Raw genomic sequence first — 23,554 nt, 5'->3', positions numbered from 1 at the left:
CACCAGCTTCATTGTCCTTCTCTGAACTCTCTCCAGAACTTCAATGTCTTTCCTGTAGTGGAAGGACTCAAAACTGAACACAGGACTCGAGATGGGGCCTCACCAGTGCTGAGTACAGGGGGACAATTATGTTGACCTTTAATTACTGAGAGGATTATAGTTGTAATCAGCTGTGATGGCGATAAGGCACTAAGCAGTTAAAAGTCATTGCCCCTGCTCAGCTATCCCAGCATTTGCTGCTGTCATCCTCATTTTCCAGGTGGGGGAAGAAGGCCAAGGAAAAGGAGCAAAAGATTGTCCAGACCTTACTTAAATCCATTGTTCTATTTTAGCTGTCATTAGTGGGTTCCTGATTAAGCCTTAGCCTTAGCCTTGTCTAGACTAGGGGCTCACCTGCTCTTAGAAGGGTTTTGCAGCCCAGCAACACCATCAGAGCTCCACCAGCACAAGGGCCGGTGGCCACAGCTGCTCCAGCACAAGGTGTGCCAGCCCCCAGGAGAAAGGACAAAGGATCTTTCTATTGTTCCTCCCACACCAAGCCACATCACCCAGGCTGTTACATGCGCACAAAGCACAGTGTTAAACTGAAGGGTGCAACTTGCTAATTGATGGTCTTTCAACCGAGAGTGGAAAGTTTTAGGTGATTTATATTGAGCTGATGGTGTGTACTTGCACGGAGCTCAGATGTGCAGAATAAATCAAGGAGAATAAACAATAGTGTGAGTAACCATGGATCAAAAATGACTCAGCCATCACTGTGGAAATGTGTATACTTACATATACATATATCCATATAGACATACAAGGCTATATTCACTTTTGACATTAAATTCAGTCTGCAGAAAAAGAAGTACAAATTATTTTCAGTCAGAGTCAGAATAAGCCTTTTGGTCATAAGGAAAAATCATCATTAACTCCTACAATTTCAATTAAGAAATTGTTTATTAAAGCTTATGAATGTCAGAAATTCAGTATTTCTGGACTGTTACAGCAAAAAAATCTTAGGGCAGAATAGCACGAGCAGTACCATGGCTTGCAAATGATACAGAAAATATATTTCTGCATCTACGAGCCAGTTTGTAGTTTAAAATATTTTGAATTTTTAATTATCTTTTTTTTTTTTTCAACCTGATACTAAAACCTCTCTCATGCTGATGATCATCTCTTTCCTTTGTTCAGCTCTCATGTCTCGAACAGCATTACATGTTGGTTATTCGTCCTCATCCAGAGACCTGTTCCACTGGGACCTTTCCCATTATCTTCCTCCTTATTTCTGTTCCAGTTTCCCTTATTGTTTTTCCCCCATTTACACATTTATACATTTACTATTTTTGCTCTTTTTGCTTCCTTTTCTCACTCCAGGCTTCACACTTTCTCTTCTGCCTCTTATGTCTCCCTATTTATGTCTACAAAACAACCTCAATAATCTTTTATTTTTAAATCTTTGTTTAATCCCTACCTTCTAGAAAATAAATCTCAAACACCTCCCTTTCAACCTTTATTGAGATGTCTTCCCATTTTAACTTTTTGTTTAGGCAAGCTGTCTTTCTGACCTCCATACATGCTATCTCTTCTTATGCTGCAATGTATCTTTGAATTAATTCTACAGAAGAATCTAAATCTAAGGAAGACCAGAAATGATCCTGTGGCAGATGATAGCAATTTGCTCAGTTTTAAATTTTGTGCAGATTTTGTGCTCATCTGTGCTAGAAAAGCAAACAGATATTACTGTTGCCCAACATCTAGAAAGATAAACTGACTTTGATCTCAAAGTGGAATCAATAAGAAGCACAACAGCCTCGTTTCATTGCCTTGGTCACTGAAGTGTAAAAAAGAAACTGAGAGCACAACAAAGAGAAAAGCGTAATTGATTTTTAAATGTATTCCAAAGGTGATCTTTGTAATCCAATTAAAGAAAATATTGTAACTTGTTTGGGCTTTTTCCTTACCATTGAATTTCATTTTTATGAAAGCCACATCTTGCTTTCTGCATGATAAAATACTCATAGGTGTCCTTCAGGTCCTTCCTTTGCTTTTTTTACACATATATTTCTGTGCAAGAGAGATCTGTATTTCACAGGCACTGCTCTATCTTAGCAGGACAGTGTGTGCACTGTCACAGAATGTGCATTACAGGACCATGGTCATCATAATCTGAATGCAACATTAAAGATAATGAATGAGCCAAGGGCTGAAAGCTGACCAGCAGCACCATACAGAAGACACCCCGTAGTCTACCAGTGCTTCTGGATTTGTGCCAATAGAGAGGGATCATTGCCAAGACTGTGTGATGTGCAATAGCTGGCCAATGTGGTCTTCTTAAGCACAGCTTGTTTTCGCTCGCTGTGTGTGGAAGGAGCTCATAAATTGTTATCCAAATAAACCACAGAAAAGTAGAGTGCCTCACAATGATTTGTTGCTGATGATGTAGTTATATGAGCAGCCAACGCCAGCATTGCCACTAGAAATGATTTTTTGCAAAGTTAGTTTTAACTGGGAATCGTTGTGCACCCTGATGAATACTATGGCCAACAAGAGGGATGGAGCATGGATGGGGATGAGAGCACTGGGCCAAGGGACCAGGGCAGCACCAGTGCGAGTGCTGGCTGATGGATATCTCTGCTGATGGTGGAAGGCAGCACCCCAGGTGAGCAGTTGCTGCTGGGCAACTCACATTGGATGCTCACTGTGCACTACAACGGCCTTTATGTTAATACAATCACAGAGACATCTCCAAGCATTCAGTCTTGACATCCTCTCCTTGCTGAAGCCCCTGCGTATAATCAGCATTTCCATAGTACAGCTATTGCCTGTTTTTACTGGTTCAAACAATTATTCAGTGATAAAGGTAATTAAAGTACTCCAACCAGTGATGATAATTGTATTCATTAATACTTAGCATAAGCTGATCTAACTTATGAGGTATTCTCTCCTTCTCAGTTGGCACTGAGGTTCAGCTTCAGTTCTTCCTAAAACACACGGGAATATGTAGATGTGAGGTGTTACTGTTGTATCACATACCCACCATGAATCCTGCATGCCAAGGATTTGTCAGAGACAGGAAGAAGTCCATCCAGAGCAAATGGACATGCCTCCCCTTGCTCTTGTGGGCAAAGCCTGCTGCAGACACTTAGTTACATTCAGCTGCAAAGTAGGAGTCTGTTTTTATGTTCAGATGAGAAGAGGAACAACACGCAATCCCACCAAGACTCTCTGCAGACAGGCAGGGTAATTGAAATACTGCTGGCTGCGAGGAGACATGCTAGAAACTACAGCCCAACCACACTCAGTAGCTTATTCCCCTTGAGGCTGGGCAGGTTTCCTGCCACAGCTTCCACTCCCTCCCCCTAGATCTGACATTCCAAGCCCGGTAAAGATGAGGCAACATTGCATCTTAGCATGTCATGCTACCAGGGGAAGGGCCACCAAAGACACATTTTGTAGCAGCTCAGCATCCACAGAGGTGCCTTGGTTTCCAGCAGGCATCAGCACGTTGCCGGGTTTACTGCTGACCACCCTCGAGCTCTTTGCGTGGAGTCTGAGATGCTTTTCCTTTGATGTGAGGATGCAGGAAACTCCACGAGGGAAACGTAATGCAACTTGGAAACCAACCACCCTCTTCTTTCTCACAGCAGCCAGCAGGGAGCCCTGGCCCAGGGCTGCCCGTGGCTCTGATGAATTTTGCTCAAAGGTGATGTAAAGGAGCCTAAAGCAAAGTTCCTTGGCAGGCATGGAACGGCATGAACAGCATCCTGCCCTGGTACGGCTCCCCTTTGGGAGGACAAGAAGCTACACGGAGCAGTGCCAGGGTGGTGAAGAAGGGTTTAAGGTCCCAGCCATAACTGGGAAAAGGGCCAACAGAAAAAAGAAAAAAAAAAAAAATAATCACATGGGCTCTCTTTTTCAGCCCAACCACTGTTTTTTCACATTATGGATTCCGTGAGGCTGCCATCTGCTATCTGGGTAACATCTTCCCAGCAACTCCCTCAGCAGCCTGATGGAGCTGGGAAGCTTTCTGAAAACAGTGGAGTCCGACCATTTCACCTTGCTATCCCCCCTGTGCCTGTTGCCTAATATTGAATACATTTCCCTGCCCTCCTCAAAAGTCAGTAATGGTATTATTGGAACAAGCTGTGTGTGTCCTCAAATTTTGTCCTGCTCTAATGAAATTCTGTCAGTCAACAACAGAGCTTATACATTGCTGAGATTACCAAAGCTCTTGCCTGCAGGTTTTTCCATGGCATGACATGAGGGATAATCTGGCCTTGTGAGTGTACAGTGAATAAACTGAGCTTTATAAAAGAAATCAATAGTTTCAATCTAAATTATGTCTTTTGCCAGGGAGGTGACATCATTACCAGTGCAGGTATCAGTATTCTGCTGAGCTGGCATCTGAAATAGAGCCCATGTTTTGCTAGACTTTTCACAAACCTCTGTTCAAAACCTCAGAACCTGAATATAATAACTTCAATGTTTTGCTGAGTTTTTACAGCGCCATCACCCGAACATCAGCACCAGCAGTCTACATTGTGCTTTACCTCACTAAATGTATTTGGGATTAGATGCAAACCGTGTGTTTCTTTCATCATTATGGGGTTTAGATAAACCTCACATCAGGCTGAAGTGTTGTGTGCAAGACCTTGTGAATGAATGGGAGCTCTCTGCAGGAGTCCAGATCCATCTCCCTGGTGCACCCTGAACATATTGAGTCCAGAAAGCTTTGCTGAGCTGGACAGATATCTGAGAGCCTCTGAGTCGAAACCAACTGCTCAATCTCCTTAAAATCCCTCTGGCACCCGTATTTCTAACAGTGGGTAGTTCCACAGTTGCCTCTATTTCTGCTTGGAGCCCTTAAAGCAAAGCCCACAAAGAAATGGGACTTGGAAGACAAACATTTCTCTGCCCCTTGGTCCTGCTGAGGCACATTTGTGACACATCAGGCGTGAGAGGACTTGTATGACTCCATCTCCTGAATAACTTGTTATTTGCAGCATCAGCCTTGGCCACATGGAAACCACATTCAAATCCTTGAGCTGCAGCAGGGGTTTGAGCCACCATCTCCCATTATGTGGAAGATGGCCCTAGTTGTCTGGAAGTCATTGGATAGGGTGGATGGTTCCCTTAGACTCTCCCCATAGTGCTGTTATCCTGGAAGAAATAACCTGGATTCACAGCAAGGGGAGGAACTGAAAAATTGACATCGCAGCAGGTGTGTGTTCAACGTCCAGTACCCACCCTCCTCTGCACCCAGCAAGGGTGGGAAAGTGACTCTGTCCCTGTTCCTGAGTGGGACCTTTCCAGCTCTAACCTCTGGAAAAGGGGAGCACAAGTCTGATGAGGAGTGGTTGAGAGAACTGGGGCTGTTCAGCCTGGAGAAAAGGAGGCTGAGGGGAGACCTTATTGCTGTCTACAACTACGTGAAATGATGTTGTAGCATTGAGGGTGTTGGTCTCTTCTCCCAAGTAACAAATGATAGGACAAGAGGAAACAGACTCAAGTTGTGCCAGGGAAGGTTCAGATTGGATATTAGGAAAAATTTCTTCATGGAAAGCACTGTCTGTCATTGGAACAGGCTGCCCAGGGAAGTGGTGGAGTCACCATCCCTTGAGGTGTTTAAAAGATGCATAGATGAGGTTCTTAAGGACTTGGTTGAGTGACAGTGTTAGGTTAACAGTTGGACTTGATGCTCTTGCAGGTCTCTTCCAACCCAAATTATTCTATGATTCTATGAACTACATCAGCAGCGAGGAGCAATTCCTCAGCATCTCAAATAGCAAGCAGTGCCCACCTCCCCCATTTGCCCAGACCCCGAGTGCTGGGTCACAGCCATCCCCAGGGATGAAGGATGAAGCTTAGCAAAGCATGGTGCTCTCCTGGCATCTCTGCATAAGCATGCTGCCCTGCTCAGAAATAATCTGGGTGATTTACTAACCTAAACAATTATATATACAGGTGATGCTGAACCTCCCTTTGCAACCCTTTTTGTGAATAATATTAAATGCTTTAGTGCTTAAGGTGGGACCAAGAATTTCTCAGTGTGGGAAACATAGGGGATGCTGTAAAAGCCCAATACCTTTGAGGACCTGTGCTGAAGTACACACACGTGTCCCTTGACGATGACAGAACAAAGCAAATCCTTTCAATCAAAAGTTAAAATCTTCTTAATTTCTTAGTTTTAAAATTTTGACAACAGAGAACTCTTTGGTATCAGTCCCTGTATCTTAGGAATCAAGTATGATGAGGTATAGTATTTTAAAATGTTCTACAAAAAGGAGATATGGATAGATTTCAAATAGAATCACAAATCCGACTATTGATTTCTATGTTGAGAAGCATCACTGATACAAAGACATAGGTTAACAAAGATGAAAATACAGGTTTCATAAAATTATGCCAGCTTAGATCATGTTGTTTATTGGACACTCAAACAGCTATTTCTTATAATCAGTAGGCAAATGAGGGTTTTGTAATTAAATTTATCCTAAAATTAAGATTTCCTAGAATTAACATAATTTATAAATATGACCAATGATATATAAATCATTGAGCTCAGAAAGCACAGCCTTCTCATACCGAATGTCTCAGAGATCTGTACTTCGTATTTAAAGAGATGATTGAAGAATAACCACAGCTCTTGTAAACTCTAGAATTATCTGCCCTATTTTTTAATTTGTGCAAATTTCACTGAGTTATCATTGTTGTATTTATGATAAAATAAAAGTATTTGTGCATTCCTGAGATGCATGAATACTTAGATAAGGAAATTAGCTAAACACATATGCCCTTCCAGCACAGGGCAAATCTGAATAACTGTAGGCATGAATTAATTTCAAGCTCGCTTGAAAATTCCTTTTACTAGGAGAAATTTTGGGGATGGCCAGTGAGAAAATAGCCAATGTAGCACAGGAAGCACTGTGAGGTGGCTGATCTTGAAAGTTGGTAAATGATAAGCTCTAATGCTAGCTTTAAAACAATCTTTCATAATAGGAAAAAACAGCTAAATTATGCTCTTTCAAGATCATAATTAAGGAAGATCTATCAGTAGTAGCATTTGGATAAAACTAGATCTGGCAAAAATTATGTCAGAATATGACTAAACCCCCCAGAAAGTAAAATCTGGAGTATCTAGAATAAATCTTCACAAAATAATAGCAAGGATTACCAGCAGAGCAAGCAGATTGACTCAGCCGTAAGCAGACATGTGGGACCATGCTTATAAGATCAAACAAGGATAAGATAATCTCAGGTGAGTGGAAGGTATTTAGTGGATGCAAAAGGCTTGAAAACACTGATGTGTGACAGGTCTTCTGAGAAGTAACTAGATCAGACAAGTTGACAATTTACTCAGCTCCCTGAAATACAAAATAATTTTACATAAAATTGTGGCACAACTAAAACCTTGAGAATTTTGTTCTGAGGTGATAAACATGCTTTGGGTCATTTTTACAAGTGAAAGGAGAACTGGTTTTGTGTACAGCCTGTGGGCTTTCGCATGGCCAAGGAAGCAGAAAAAAACAGAGGCACAACTGCCCCCATCACAGAGTTGCTGAATCAGCAGGGTAAACGAGCAGGAGCTGTGAATACACTTGAATGCTGTTTCTCAGAAATAAACTGTCCTAGTTATTATTAAAAAACAAAACAAAACAAAACAAAACAAAACGAAACAAACAAAAAAAACCCTGGCATAAGCCAGACAAAAAGCTGGCAAGCTGCAGGAGCCTCACAGTCTGTAGGGACGTGGTGTGGTGGTGGGGTGGGAGGTGGGAAGTCTCCCCTCCCAGGCCAGTGAGAAGAGGCAACATCTGAGATTTTAGGTGAATTGGAAAGAGGAATTTATGGTGGGCATTAGGCAGGAACACAGGAAAGCATGTGCCGGTGACCGGAGGATAAGGAGGAGGGTGAAGGGGGCAGTGGAGCTGTTCAGGCAGTGGGAGGGATGCTTAGGGTAACAGGGTGAAGGAGTGCAGGAGAGCGGGAAGGAATGTGGCAGGGTCGGACGCAGGATTTATCTTTAAAAAATTCTGAACTATGCCCTCAGGAAAGACAGAGATCTGCTGAGAAGGTAGAATATGTATGTTCATATATGTTTGTATATAAAATAGGTATGTATTTGCAGATAATAAATATACCTAGATTTATAAAATGTATTGATAGAAATAATCCTTAGCAACAGAAATAAAGTACATGGTGAAAAGTTTTTTGTTGGCTTCTGTTTTCCATCATTACAAGGTTTTGCTCCTGACTGTCATAGTAATGTGTTCTTTAATATTGTTCCTATAGTAACAGACTTATCAATATACTTACGTCTCTCCTTCATAGTTACTCTGCTTCTAACAAACTGATTAAATATTAGACATGAGAAAATGAATTACTGGATGTTAGGCTCTCTTCTAGTTCACTTAGCAGTGCCTCACTGCTGAAGAGAGTTTTATTTTGCACCAGCGTGGCCCCTTATTCACAGTGAGAATTTCCTTTATTCGCGTACGGTCAGACCTCACCAGAACTGCAAAGATACTCTCTTCCCTTTGGGATCTCTGCTGTTTATTTTTCATAGTCTGTAGGAAATGTTATCAAAAGGGAAAATCTAATAGCTTTGGAGGCTACCTGAGGAGACACGGTAAATAAATTAGCATCATCACAGGTAGTTCCAGCAGGGCTGGGAGCGGGACAGGTTGGACAAGAGAGCACAGGCATTTCACGCAATAAATGGAGTCAGCCTGCTGTGACTCATATGCTTCTTATTTGTTTGCCTTGAAGAGATCCTCTCCCTTCATATAAACTCCAAGTCATGAAACAACAGTGCCTAATACTTCTGCTTCTCATGGTGCTCCCTTAAAACCTAGACTAAAATTTTTGCTGTAATGTTTGAGGTCACACTCTTGCTCTTGCTCACAGCAAACACCACTTTGTTCCACAGGAACTGATACCAGCCTTGCTTGTGGAGCAGGGCTCTCAGATGTGCATAAATTGCACACAATCTGGTCATTCACAATTCATTGCAAATGAAAAAAGAAAATCATAAATGGAAAGGAAAAAATCTCAGCGAGCTGTGGCTGCCAGCAGGCTGGCTGCAGCAGACTGGAAGTACGTTTTAAGGGGGAGAGGACAGCTCACCTTCCTCATGTAGGTGCCTGACATGGAGGTCATTTTTACTATCACAGTATGGGCAATTTGGCTCCATATATCGACCACTGGACAATGCGGGATGCATGTCACTCAGCTGCCTGCACTAATGGTCCGGAAGGACCTATTTTGCATCTCACCTGCAAACAGCGTTTGTGCTGGACGTTTTGTAAGGAGCTGCCTCCACCCAGCTTGCCAGGCTTATCTTCTGGTGTGCACAAAGAAGTGGTTCCTGTGCTGAAACAGCACTCTGCCACTCATCCAGACAATGAGTAGCTGATTTGGCATTTGATTAATAAAGAGGAGGAGATGAACCTTCATCTCCCTCTAAGCACACGGAGCCCTGTGCATAATCCTGAACTGATTCAGCCAGTGCACAATGGACCTGAGGACTTGGGAGATGGGGCCATTTTCAAAAAGCAGCTCAGGTTTTCTACAGTGTGAACTGGTTTGTGTGGACGGGCCTAAGTCGCTGGCCTTTTTTGAAAACTATTAAGGTCCTTCCTAATTAGTCCATGCTGGAGCAGTGGTTCAGCAGAGACCTGAGGTGCCAGTTCCTCCCCGGGGGTGCCCGCAGACTCCTACACGCCTGGGCACCAGGTCCCACCCCAGCTCTTTCTTGTGGCTAGAAAAATGTATTTCCAAGCCCTACACACCTTCCCCCATGCTGGTGAAACACTATCGTGGTGCCTGCATTGACCTCACGCGAGCAGTGAAGAAATTTAGAATTTAAGGAAAAATCCTAAAAATGAGTAAAAACACAGGTTGGGCTCATATCTGAGACTGTAGTTGGGGTGCCTGCTCTTGTCCCCTCGGGGTGGCTGTAGCAGCGTCACCCCCTCGCACTTGGATGCCTCACCGACCGTCACGGACAGGGGGACTCGGAGTGCACACGGCTCCCCCAGCCTCATTGGGGTCTGACTCCCGCGGGGACGGGCTCAGGCCCCACGGGTAGGGGTGAGAGCACCGCTGCCTGGCAGTGCCGGGGCTGCGCGGCGGGAGCGGGGCCGGCGGGGCTGGAGCGGGCCCCACATGGCTCCGCCCCGGCCCTTTAAGCCGCAGCGGGGCCGCGCCGGGCTCAGACGCGCCGGGACGAGCCGAGTCGAGCCCCGCGGTGAGTGCCGGGCCGGGCAGCGGGCGCGCAGGTGCGGAGCGGTGCGGGACGGGACGGGACGGGACGGGACGGGAGAGGCGCCGGCAGAGTCTCCCCGCAGGCAGTCGCAGCCCCGCGGTTCGGGGTGGGACGCGGTGGCCGTCGCCGCCGCCCGAAGCCGCGCCCGTGGGGCCCGTCCCGCCCCACCCGTGAGCGCGGCGGGGCTGCACGGGGGTCCCGCGGCGGTGCCCCCGGTGGTAGGGCGGGAGAGAGGCTGGGGGGGTAGGGGCTGCCCTATCACCACCGCCCCCAGCCGCTGGTGCAGGGGCTGGTGTTGGACCCCTGGCTCGGAGCAAACCGACCCGGTGTCCAGGAGAGGCGAAGCTGTGGGCAAGGAGAAGTGCCGGGAGCTGTGGCTTCCAGCCCGCTGTGTTGAACAGAGCGGCAACATGCTTGGCTTCCCCAACGGGTGGCTGAAAAAGCAATCCAGGATAACTGGATTGCCTGAAATTCCTCAGCGTTTGTCTTGGGACTGGTTTAGGTTTCTTGTATTTAAACCTGCCATTCACAAGTGGGTTGGAAAGGACTTTGCAGTTGCAGTGGCTTGTCACTGGCATTCCAGTGAATGCTAGCTTAATAACATGCTCTCCTCTTGACTGGGCATGAGCTTAGCAGAAGTCAGGATTTTCTTATTTGAGGAAAGCAGCTGCCAACAGACCTGCAATTGGAAGTCAGAACTGTTGGTACTGGTAGTGAGATCATCTGAATGTTTGATGACTGCTCTTAGGCTCCCTGAAGGCCTGTCTGAACTAGACAAAAAGTCATCAGGGAGCAGAGGAGGATTAAGGCAGGACTGGAAATCTGAATCTGCTACCTGTGGAGCTCTCAAAAGAGACCTGGGCAGTGTGAAGCTCCAGGGTGCTGCTAAGAGCAGCTGGTGGACAGGAGCACAGGCTTGTACACTGTCCTACATGCAGGGCTTCTTCAGGTCATCCCTTTTCCCATTAAGTACTTTATGAGCACCCCTGCCTCAGGGTAGCCCTTGCCATTGGGTAATTGAGGAAATATTGCCGTTCTTCCCACACATGCCATCATGGAAACATTGTGGGGAGGATAAATGGAAATATCTTCTGTTGAAGAAACCAAGGTCACCTTGAAGTACTGACTTCAGTTCCTTTTTGCTTTTGATTTAATGAATTCCCAGAGGCCTTATCAGAAGATTTGAGTCAGCTAATGGTTGCCAGACTGTCTAATACTTCGTCTCCTTTGGGAAGAAGGGGTGGAGCTGCACCCTGTGTTGCCCAGTATTACATGGGAAATTTGGGGCAAAACTGGAAACCTGATCCAGGTCCTCAGCTCTAGTGTGCATGGAAACTAAATAATCATTTGCTAACAAAATTATGACAATAATTTAGACTTATATAAATGCACAAAAGATCATGAGCGTGGGGATGGTGAGAGGAAAAGACATAAGTAGTCCTTGTACCAAATACCATTTACGTTTTGGAAAGCATACCAAGTGGAAAGGAATCTCTTTTTATTTTTTTTTTTTTCCAGTCCATGCATTCCTTTTCCAAAGCTTTGTGCAGTCTATATTCCCTTTAACTAAGGACACTCTTTGCCATGATTGATGTCAGCTGCTGTGCAGTAGCACAGCCAAGCACTTGAATAAAAGAAATGGAATCTTAATTTTTAGACTCTACAGTTGTGCCAAGAATGACAAAGGCAGAGTGGGAAATGTCATAAAACTAATTTTATGAGCTCAGTCAGGGTATTAGTGCTAAACCATGGAGCAGTAATGGTGCTAATCCCATGGAAGTATTAAACAAAGGGATATCTCAGTAATTAGTGTCAGTGTGCAAATGGCACTGCTCAGCCACTCTGAGGAAGTTTCCTAAGCCTTTGCTTAGGAATGTACCTAAGATGCCTCAATTTAGGTTAATAAACTAATCTTATTTTCCCACATGCCATGAATGGCTGTCTGCTTGCCGTGAACAAGGTCTTGTAGCAGCTACTTGGCAGCAAGACTTACTTGGGAACTGCACAACCTTTGCTGCATTCTGAAAACTGCTGAATTAGTGGTCAGGCTGCTTGAGCAGGAGGGTTCTTTTAGCAGTACTAGCAAGACGGGTCAGTTAATTCTGGCTTAGCCAGAACTGCTGCTCTGAGATGTGATTTGTGAGTCTGTTCTACCTTGCCTGGAGAGCAGGGGCAGCAGCTGAGCACCCATGAGACTGCTTGCTCTGCACAGAGATATCTCCCACACGTTGGTGAAAGCCCCTTAGAGAAAGGGAATCTTGAAACAAAGTGGTCTTCTCTGGCTCCCTGTGTCATGGCAGCGCTTCCAGTTCCTCTCTGTTGGCCAGGGAGACAAGTGAAGGCTGGTAGTTCTCAGCTCTGCCACCCATCCCTCTGAGCCAGAAGCAGATTGAAGGCAGCAGGTTGTGGGTATTGTGTGGAGATGCTGTCGTGTGTCTCTTCTCCCTGTCTGGTCAACACAGGAGAACTTCTAAGGGTAACTGAAGATGGGTTGTGATGAGGGAAGTCAGAAGCTCCCAACAAGTTCCCTTCCCTTCCCTTCCCTTCCCTTCCCTTCCCTTCCCTTCCCTTCCCTTCCCTTCCCTTCCCTTCCCTTCCCTTCCCTTCCCTTCCCTTCCCTTCCCTTCCCTTCCCTTCCCTTCCCTTCCCTTCCCTTCCCTTCCCTTCCCTTCCCTTCCCTTCCCTTCCCTTCCCTTCCCTTCCCCACAGGGCTGCTGTGAGGAGCCTACTGGGAGGGAATGGTGCTGCTGGTGGGGTGGCAGAAGGTGCCCTCTGGGCTTCAAGTGGGCAAACCCATGGTTCCCACCCAGAAACCCTCTCAGCAACAAGGGTCAATAGGGAGCAGAGAGGGTGATGAGGCCTGAGAAGCTCTGCTGGGTTAGACTTGCTGAATTGATAACCCACTCTCTGGCTGCTGTTGGTCTCTGTGATTACAAGAGGTGGTCTGGTGGTGAGCTGGAGGGTAGCAAACCACCATTAGCCAACAACGGTTGCAACTCAAGGGCAGTTCAGCGATGACTGGGCGATGAGCCTTCAGCAAACACTGCTGTGTTAGCTCATGGTGGTGACAGGAGGAGGAAAGTCACAGAAAAGCCAAAGGTGGTGGGCAGTGCTCTGCTTTGCTGTTTTAACCCAGAACAGTTATGGGGAGGAGCAAGAGAACCTCCCCATAGAGCTGGATGGAAACTGGTGGTGGTGGTGGCATGAGGACAGGGTAGCTGGGGAGGGGGCAGCTCAGCTTGAGATGGGCCAGCTGCTGATTCTGGCTTAATGTAGGAGACTGTTCTCAAGGCTGTAGTTTGACATGATGGGTGATAGTGTCTGTCCCTCTCCAGCAGCCTTCCAAGTGTCCATTGCAATAATGCATGGGAGGCAATTTTGTTTTATTTTGTTTTAAAGCAGCTGTGGCTCCTGGAGCAATTGGGTTTCGCTCATGTAACTCTCTGGTAAAGGTGCAGTTCATGTAATAGTGATGGAGCCTCCAGGAAATAATCCCCCTTAAACTTCTCTGAAGTGCAGGTGTGATCTCAAAGAAGTTCAGAATGTCCCTACAGCCCTAATAACTGTTTGTCCGGTGAGAGCAACTTGGCTTGTACTGCATCCCAAATAATAGGCCCTGCAGTAAAACAAAATGCCATTGTTGGCACAATTGGTTTTCTTCCATCAGACAAGGGGCCCAACGTTAATGAAGCATAGAAACTGAAATTATATCCATCTGGGGGGGCATTCATTCAAGGTACAGTAAAGCCCTTGTGCATGAAACTGTAATTTGTGCATGTCCAATTTATGTAACTTCCAAAATACCGGGCAGGGACAGAAGGACACGTCTCATGAAGACTGTGTCCCTGTTTCTCTTGCTATTTAGCAGCAGCAGCGGCAGCCTCTGTTCCCCTTGCCAGTCCATCTGCTTTTACAAATAGCCGTAGAGAGATGGCCTAAGCCTTTATGTCTGGCCTGTGATCTGAAGGGCTGAGAAGTTGATCTGATCACAAAAACTTCTCACATGGTGTAAGGTCACGTTTTTAAAACAGTTGACAAAATTGCAGACTTGTGCTCAGACATACAAACTTTGCAGACCTGGTTTAAAGAAGCCTGTAACCCCAACTCTGCTCAAGCTGGGGCAGTGGAGGACACTGTGGTTAACAAACCTCTCCCCTTCTCCCCTCATGCCTGGCTGGGCACACAGGGCCACCACCATGCCAAACTGGGGAGGCGGCAACAAATGTGGCGCCTGTGGCCGCACCGTCTACCATGCCGAAGAGGTGCAATGTGACGGGAGGAGCTTCCACCGCTGCTGCTTCCTCTGCAGTAAGTATTCCCCTTCCGCACCCCAGCAAAACCTCTCCTGGCATAGCCAGGGGGTCACAACAGCAAGGTGCTGGTCCACAGGAGATGTCCCAGGCTCAGCTGGTACCTGTGATGCACAGGGGATGGCAGCGGCCAGAGGTGGCTTTGTCCATCACGTTGGGCTTGACTTATGCTTCACCACATGCACCCTAGGCCTGGTGGTGCCAAAGGGAGAGCTTGTCTCCTGGAGAGATATTATCCTACCTGTGCAGTGTGGGAGGGGTGGGATGTGCCTCCCAAAGCAGAGCACATCATGCTTTTCTCCTCCATTTGCACCCCCTTACCCCATCCTTCTCCTCAGCAGTCTAAGGGATCTTTAGAATGGAAACCTGGCTTCAAGTGTTGCTCAAGCAGAGGAGGAAACCCAGTGGCAAAGCCTCATTTGCACTGGTCTGAGCTCAGCTGGACTTCTCACGGTGGTCCAAGGGCTGTCAGGAGCTGAAGGAAGAGTTATCAAACCCCTGCCCTGAAGCCGCACACAGAGCAGGACACCAGCGGGCCTGAGCACAGCCGAGTTGTCGATGCTTTAGTACAGCCAAAAGCCTGGACTTTTTTGGCACAGGGGCCCATGGTTTCTTTCAGATGAACGAAGTCCAAAGCATTATTTTCCAGTCCAACCAATAAGCCCAGCGAGGCATTGAAAATCGCTTTCTCTGCTGAAAAGACCTCTGGTTTGATGAAGGGAACAAAGGGTCACTGTGAATCAGAGGCTCCTACTTTGCAAACAGACAGCCTATCTGTCTGAATCAGAGAATTTTGCCTCATTACAAACATGAGGTACTGCTTTGTCCTCCTTCTTCGTGTTTAATACCTGCAGGCAAAAACAAGGGTTTAGCCTCAGTTTAGCCACAGTTACAACTGGCCCTTTCAAACCACTTTGCTGTTAGTCTGCAGCGTCACGTCAGCGCACTGTGAGCCTCGGCACACCTACGCTCCTTTCCCTTAGCTCTACAGCAGTTACAAGAAAAGATTAGATGTCCCAGCTGCCTCATTTTCAGCCTTTTATGGGAGTTTCTATTAAAAGAAACCTGGAACTTAGAGTCAAACAATGGCTCTAGTGTGTCTGAGTATTTGCCTTTCCTTAGCGCATAGTTCTGTTGGGGTTAAAGTCTGTAGACTTAACAAACATGCATTAGCTGATTTACTTATTGGATATTTGTGTCTCATAAAAAGAACCTTAGAGTTAAGGAATGCCATAGGCAAAGGTCACCCTCTGTTTTGAAGACCTTAAACTTCTCTTTAAACAAGAAATTCATAAAGCTTTTTTTTTTTTTTCCTCCCCAAATTCTTTATCATGGGCATAATGCTGTTGCAGACGGAAAGAGCCTGCCAGCTGGGATACAAAAAAAGGTTTAAGAAGGAAATAGTTCTGCCTTCTACTGTAACCTTGAGCAGAGTGCTTGAATTGTGCTGAAGGACAATGCAGGAATGCCAAAAAAGCACAGCCCCTCCGGTGACAGCTGTGAAACAGACCCAGCTCTGCTCCAAACCAGTGCCAAGGCAGGGGGAAAACCTTGAAGGTTGTTTTTTTCCCAGCCCTGCCCAAAAAGGCAGGGGAAGGGCTCTTCTGCACCCATAGACTTCTGCTTCGTGCTATATGGGATCTGTCAAGGGAAAATGCTGTCTGCACTATCTGGGTTTCTGAGCAGCCTCATTCATCAAACCACAGCAAGTTTCCAGGCTTTAAATGTCACGGTCATGAAGAGGTGGGAGGGAATAGAGCCCTTTACAGGGCTAAGCATAATTCATTAATTCAGAAGACAGCCTGCCTCCTCTTATCTTGAGCAGTCCCACAGCCTAACAGGAAGACTTATGAGCAAGAAAACCCATAATACCACTTCTCACTTGATATTTGGTTTACTGCATGTGCTGATGGAAATGGTCTCTTAAGGCAATATAATGTACTTTTTTTTTCCTCCAGTGGTCTGTCGGAAAAACTTGGACAGCACAACTGTAGCGATTCATGATGCTGAAGTTTACTGCAAATCGTGCTATGGAAAGAAGTATGGCCCAAAAGGTTACGGGTATGGCCAAGGGGCTGGCACGCTGAACATGGACCGGGGAGAGAGACTGGGCATCAAGCCTGAGAGGTGAGTGAACTGAGTTTGGGGGAGTGTGGGGGTGACCCTTGTCCTCCAGTACTGTTTGCAGAGGAGTCCCTCAGGCTGGATTTTGTTTAATTCATGTTGTCTGGAATAGGAATGCTGCGAAGTACCCCAGTAAAACCAAACATGGTTATTAATTCATGGTGCATTAATCTTCAGTGCACAAAGCTTCCACTGGTGACTACACAAGTAGGCACCACATGAGCAGAAGTTAGTGCAGGTAAAGATGCATGAACCCTACACATGAGCCACAGGGGACTGGGTTATGGAGCTGGTGGTGGCTCTGCACAAGCCCACAGAGGTGACTGTGAGTCTCAAGCTGCTCTCCTACATAAGCTGCAAAGGCAGATGTTCAACAGGTTCTGGCAGGGATGGATTTGGAAAGCTGAGAATCTGGAGCTACAAGAAGAATGAATTTTTAACTGGCGAATGAAGAACCATTTGTTCTTAATTATAGCCAAAAACAAAAGTCCTATTAAGTAATAAATGTTCCTAGTCTGATTAAGTCCTTGCTGTAAAGCAAAGCATGTAAAAAGAAGCTGAAGTTTGCCTCACAACTTGCTTCATGCAAGTTCCCAAATTATTGCTTGACTTTTACACCATGTCTGCTGTTCAGCCAGGGCATAGCCAGAACTGATAAATAGTTCAAACCATTAGGTTCAGTGACCAGTTCAGGTTCCAGATTATGATCAGTGGACAGGAATTTAACAGAATTACTTGTAGCTTGCTATCTGACAAATCCATGTCCTGATACAGAATTCAGCACTTCTACAGAAGTGAAAAGGTGAAGGCTTCTCAAAAAACTAGATTTTACAGTAGCTACTCACTATCCTTTTAAGCATGGCCTTTCTCATTTTTTTTTTTTCCTACCAAGTGTAATTGAATAGCCTTGCTGATTAACTTACCTCTCCAGTTTTGAAAAAGTACTTTATTCCATGCTGTGTGTTGGATGCTGCTCTCTTAGTGTCGTTAAGAAGAGCAAGAGGTCATTCAGTAAGAAGAAAAAAAGAACAATGAATGTCCCCTTTCTTTCAGCACCCCTTCTCCCCACCGACCCACAACAAACCCAAACCATTCAAAGTTCGCTCAGAAGTTTGGCGGGGCAGAGAAATGCTCGAGGTGTGGCGATTCTGTTTATGCAGCAGAGAAAGTAATAGGAGCTGGAAAGGTAAGGAACTGCCTGTGCCCTTTTGTACCTGCTGCGTGGACTTTAAAGCGAGCTGGGGATGTTCTGTGGGTTCCAGAAGGGAACAAACTGCAGGGCAGACTTACCTTGAAATTGCATTTCTCTGCCAGCTGTCTGCCTCGCTACAGAGAGCCAAGATCTGCTCTGAATTGATTAGAGCAAGCCTAAACTTTTCAAAACACTGCCCTGAGCAGGATGCTGTGTAGAATCCAGGGCTTTGGGCCACTCGCAGAAATGCAGATGCTCTCATCTGAAACTGGTGCACTGGAATTGGTTTTTATTGCACCAGTCATCTGTAAACAATACTGATACAGGCATCTCTGGGTAATGCATTTTTTTACAAACTCAGGCATTCTTTGTATTTTAAACTATCTTGTTGTTTGTTGTTTTTTTCCCTAGCCATGGCACAAAAACTGCTTCCGATGTGCCAAGTGTGGAAAAAGCCTCGAATCAACAACCCTAACTGAAAAAGAGGGAGAAATCTATTGTAAAGGTGAGAAAAGAAACAAAGACCACTTGTTTGTGGTTCAAGGAAATGTGTTACAAGGACAGATGCTGAATTTATTTCTGGTATAAGAGACTTTCAGACTTCTGTCAAGATGGAAATGTAAGTCACAGGAATAGAGCTGAGAAATGAAATGAAATAAATATTACTGAAGCTGCTCATGTAGCTTACTTCTGCATCAAGCAAAACATTGCACACTGAGTAACGCAGCAGGAGCCTGGAAACAAGCTGGTCAGCACCCTGCTGAGCCTTCTTGAGTGGTATTGTGGATATAAACCTGATCCACACAGGTGTTTGGTGGCAACGTATGTCTTGTCAAATATCTCGCCACAGAATCATAGAATAGTTTGGGTTGAAAGAGACCTTCAAAGCTCATCTAGTCCAACTCCCTGCCATGAGCAGGGACATCTGCAACTAGATCAGGTTGCTCAGAACCCTGTCCAGCCTGGCCTTGAATGTTTCCAAGGATGGGGCATCTGCCACCTCTCTGGGCAACCTGTGCTACCACCCTCATTGTAAAAAAAATTTCTTCCTCATGTCTGCCCTGAATCTCCCCTCTTATAGTTTAAAACCATTACCCCTTGTCCTGTTGCAACAGGCCCTGCTAAAAGCTCTGTCCCCATCTTTCTTACAGGCACCTTTTAAGTACTGAAAGGCTGTAATAAGGTCTCCCTGGAGCCCTCTCTTCTCCAGGCTGAACAACCCCAACTCTCTCAGGCTGGAACCCATGTATGAATTACTTTCACAGAGCAGACTGGGAGCTATCACCAAACAGCCACAGCTACTGAGTTTAACCATGGCAGTTACAGAACTTAACAAAAGGTTTTTAAGCATTGCCTCTTATGGGGAAGTGTGAGTGACTAAATGGGAAGCAGCCCAGGGGTTTAGCCTAGACAGTGCTGTTCTTAATTACCGAGCCAGAAGCCTCAGCTACTACACGTTTATGTTTCTCACAGGTTGTTATGCGAAGAACTTTGGCCCCAAGGGATTTGGGTATGGCCAGGGAGCGGGTGCCCTTGTTCACGCCCAGTGAGGGAACGCGTCTCAAAACACCTTATGGCTCTGCTGAGACCCTGCTACAAGAAAGAAGAGAGTTTCCTAAATGTTACTAACTACTGTGGAAACAGATACTAGTTACCATAGTGCTTGGGCCATACATTCAGCAGATGATTTTTTTTTTTAAAAAAGCACTGCTTTTCTCTTGCTTCGTGTATCACACTGTAACACATAATACCGAGTATCAATTCAATAAAGCTTTGCTTGTTGGTATATCCTGCACCCAAGTGTTACATGCTTTGTCAGCAAAGATAAGTAAGGGGAGTGGTGTCGGGGTACTCTGGGTGTGCAGGGGTGGAGATCACAGAATCACAGAATGTCAGGGATTGGAAGGGACCTCAAAAGGTCATCTAGTCCAATCCCCCTGCCGGAGCAGGAACACCCAGATGAGGTTACACAGGAAGGTGTCCAGGCAGGTTTTGAATGTCTCCAGAGTAGGAGACTCCACAACCTCCCTGGGCAGCCTGTTCCAGTGCTCTGTCACCCTCACTGAGAAGAAGTTTCTTCTCATATTTAAGTGGAACCTTTTGTGTTCCAATTTGTACCCATTACCCCTTGTCCTATCATTGGTTGTCACCGAGAAGAGCCTGGCTCCATCCTCATGACACTCCCCCTTTATATATTTGTAAACATTAATGAGGTCACCCCTCAGAGATGTAATGGTAGACTTGGTGCAGCCCTTCACTAAAAACCCAGCGTGACTGGAAGCCAGACATACATATTGCTGGTCACGGCCTTCAGAGGTGAATGACCGTCCTCCTGTATCACACCATCACATGCACATGCAAGGCAACCAGCTGCTTACTGCCCAGAAGCAGCAGATCTTAATCTATTGCTCTGTGTAGTGACACAGCTCTGAAAGTGATAGATTTTTAGGAAGCTCCGTGCCTAAACAGCTGGCTGTCTCTGCCACGAATGTAAACCAAACCTTTTTCACTGTAATTTTTTGTGGGATTGTACCCTGCTTTGGTATTGAGATGTTATTATGCACAGGACTTAGTGTGCAGGAGTACTCTACCAAGACAGCTGAAGATTCATACCATTCCTATTCAGCAGTTGACCAAGGTCTGGACTAGCACATCAAACTCAGGTTTTAAGAGCAGCTTTTGACCTTCTCTCAGTAGTGTTATAACCCTCAGTTCCCTGAAGATGGTAGAAGGCTTCAACCTCTTGAGGATGGCACCTGGAAAAGGTAGCTGCAGGATAACAGAGCAGAATAAAACTCTGCCTTTAACCACCCTGGTAGATAATGTGACTTCAACTCAAGATGATAGGCAAGGAGGAACAGCAATTAAACACATCAAATGCAGTGTGTATCTACTCCATGCAAACACACCAGCTGGGTGAAAGCCATAATAGTCAGGATCCTTGACTCTGCTAACATAACTCTTCATTAGCAGCAGTTCCTAAAGGTCTACAGTTAGGAGAAAATTAGTTTTCCTCAGCCAGTCCTTGAGTGGAAAGCTCCCAGAAGAGCTTGGCTTCTTCTAGGGCCTGGAGCAGCCCCCAACACAAGCCTGTGAGGCCTGAGCTGATGGCACCTGCAATTGCCCTTCTTGTGAAGCAAATGGGAGTCACCTCCTCAGCTCTTAGGACCAGTCCACCACAAAGGCATTACATGAGAATGAGGTACTTAAAACTGTGAAGCAAGGAATCATCCAGTTTGAGACAAGCTGCTCTATTTTTGAACAAGTAACCAGCAGTTAGTATGAACAGCTTAGCAATGTTTTTCAATATTTTTTTTTTTTAAACTGGGTCTAAGTTTCTTGAGCACCTGAAGCAAACCTTCACCAGTGAGCTCAGGCTCCCCTGCCAAGCCCCCTTGTGCAAAGCTTGTGGTTTGCTCTTGCCTACAGTAGGGAGGAGGCACATGAGAACTGGGCATCAACACCTCTTAAGAGAACAAATGGTACCTCAGGGGAGCAGACCTGAGCTCCAGCAGGTAAGAGAGGGTTGTAAGAGCTCCTTTCCAGCCCTTCCAGTGAAGGACATGCTATTGTACAGTGAGGGCTTCACTAGAGGACAACCACACCTGTAGGGAGGCACAAGCTCCACCCCGGCAATCCATGTGGTGTTACGGGGTAAAGGCGGGAGGTTCAGCTTCCACTCTCATCATGGCCAACAGAAGTTAGTTAAAGAAAAGATGAGATCTGAAACACCATCTGTTTTGGGAAGGAAGCTGATACCTCTAGGGGGGAAAAAAATGCTTCACTGAGTGAATTTATGGAAATACATTCAAGACTAGGAACACTACAATAAAATAGGGAGCAAATGTATCAGCACTGTTCAAGGCAGTTTTCAAGCAAAATCTATGACTGCGGTCTGAGGTAGTGAAGCAGTGCAAACCAAAAGCCTAATTAGAAAAATACGTACTAGTCAAAATAATACATAAAGAGCATTTTGTATGGGTTACAGAGCAACAGTGTGGATTATGAGGAAGAAGAGACAGACAGCTCAAAATGTGAGCCAAGAACTTGTACAGTTCACAGAGAGGGAAAGATTACAGCTGAAAAAGATAACAGCAAGGCAGAAGCAGCACACGTTTGGGGAAGAAACCTCTGGTCTTGCTACTCATACTGATGATCCTAATACTTTTCTACTAAAAAAAGTACTTTTCTCCTTTACCAACTTGACAGTTGTCCAGAAAGGGTTGAAAGGGTTGATCCCCTCTGACTCTTCCAACCTGAACAAGGACAGCTCTAACTCAGAAGCAGCATCCAGGCCGCAGCAGCCGAGGACATAAAAATCCCCTTTCCACAGCCTTGTTACCTGATGGAAGTGCTTAATCTTCTCAGGAACAGCATTATAAAACGCTGAGCATCACCGTTTGATAGACAGAAACCAAAATAATGCTCTTGACACACTATTCAGCAGATGAAATTGCTCCCTCATTAGTTGATGTAGCTACTGTAGAGGATCTTAAACCGCCACATTAGCAGAGCTGGCAGGTGCAATTTATGCTGACAAAAATGGGCATCTAATATAATGTTCATTTACCTACAAAAAAGAGCTTTCAGTTCTTAGAAAAATGAACAGAAGAAATGATTGGAAATCATTTAAACCACTAAAAATCATGGGCTTTCATTTCCTAGAGGTAGTCATAGCAATAACTCACAGCTCCACACTGCTCTACATCCCAACGAGTTACATCATTTAACCACAGAAAGAGAAATAAATGAAGGAAAACAGAAAACTTGTAACCAGAAAGACAATATACTTGTCAAGAGAAATGAAAACCCATTACTGAAGTGCTTTCACTTGGTTACTGTCAACTTTTCAGCAGCAACAAAACATGGATGAATAAATGCTCGGCCCAGGCTGGAGTAATGCTAACTAATGGAGTTGATCTCAGTTTGGAGCCCTAATGCCAGGAGAGACTGGCTCTCAAAAGCACTTTGACTTCATGATCTAAGTAGCCTGCAGGATTGGAGGCAATGCGAATAGGGCACTCCACTTATAAGATAATGCAAATAAATTCAACCCGGAATTGGTGCAATTTTTACTGAGGTCCACTCAGCAGCCTAAGGTGGATAAAACGCAAATGCAAGCATTCTGCCTTCATAGCAAAAAAATCTGATTTCACTTAAGGGCAGCTCATGGGAAGCAAGAGGGAGTGAACTCTATCAAGCCATAATGAGGGTGCATAGGGCAGGCTTCTTCCAAACAAAACAAACCAAGTAACCAGGTTTCCAGTCATTAGGAGCCCACCCATACCTCCCAAGAGCAGGAACTGCTCTGACAGAGCACTGCAAATCTCTGTTGGAGATCTTCAGTACAGAATATGTCTTTTTTAAAAAAATAAAGTCTTTATTCCCTGACTTTTACTGGCCAAGTCAAAGGGTGGTCAGCAGAGGCGAGCTTGGGCCCAGCCTCACCAGAACCATTCCTTGGGGAATCACAGAATGGATAGGGTTAGAACTGACAACCAACCCACCTGCTAAAGCAGGTTCACCAGAGCAGCTCCAACAGGGATGTGTCCAGCGGGGGTTTGAATGTCTCCAGAGGAGACGCCACAGCCTCTCAGGGCAGCCTGTTCCAGGGCTCTGGCACCATCAAAGTAAAGAAGTTTCTCCTCATATTCAGATGGAACCTCCTAGAAC

General features: G+C 45.6%; 1 protein-coding gene across 2 annotated transcripts; it reads left to right on the top strand.

The window, feature by feature from the left end:
- The first annotated feature begins 10,087 nt into the window (after positions 1–10,087).
- On the top strand, positions 10,088–19,676 carry CSRP2 (cysteine and glycine rich protein 2). 2 transcript variants are annotated; one of them, XM_065861495.2, is made up of 6 exons: positions 10,088–10,237; positions 14,442–14,563; positions 16,524–16,692; positions 17,743–17,875; positions 18,293–18,386; positions 19,355–19,676. In XM_065861495.2, exons 2-6 carry the CDS (start codon positions 14,452–14,454, stop codon positions 19,429–19,431), a joined length of 585 nt encoding a protein of 194 aa, XP_065717567.1. In that variant the 5' UTR covers positions 10,088–10,237; positions 14,442–14,451; the 3' UTR covers positions 19,432–19,676. The 2 variants fall into 2 exon arrangements, with proteins under 2 accessions (XP_065717567.1, XP_071655496.1); XM_071799395.1 differs by lacking the exon at positions 10,088–10,237 and adding an exon at positions 10,245–10,268.
- Positions 19,677–23,554: the final 3,878 nt, after the last annotated feature.

The sequence above is a fragment of the Patagioenas fasciata genome, chromosome 1 (genome assembly GCF_037038585.1).
Source record: "Patagioenas fasciata isolate bPatFas1 chromosome 1, bPatFas1.hap1, whole genome shotgun sequence".
Taxonomy (NCBI): domain Eukaryota; kingdom Metazoa; phylum Chordata; class Aves; order Columbiformes; family Columbidae; genus Patagioenas; species Patagioenas fasciata.
This window is presented reverse-complemented; position numbering and strand designations above follow the sequence as displayed.

Excerpts from the sequence above, each read along its gene's own strand:
- CSRP2 (XM_065861495.2), top strand. The coding sequence starts at position 14,452 with ATGCCAAACTGGGGAGGCGGCAACAAATGTGGCGCCTGTGGCCGCACC. Across the intron at positions 14,564-16,523 it reads CCGCTGCTGCTTCCTCTGCA|TGGTCTGTCGGAAAAACTTG; the intron begins GTAAGTATTCCC and ends TTTTTCCTCCAG. Across the intron at positions 17,876-18,292 it reads AAGTAATAGGAGCTGGAAAG|CCATGGCACAAAAACTGCTT; the intron begins GTAAGGAACTGC and ends TTTTTTCCCTAG.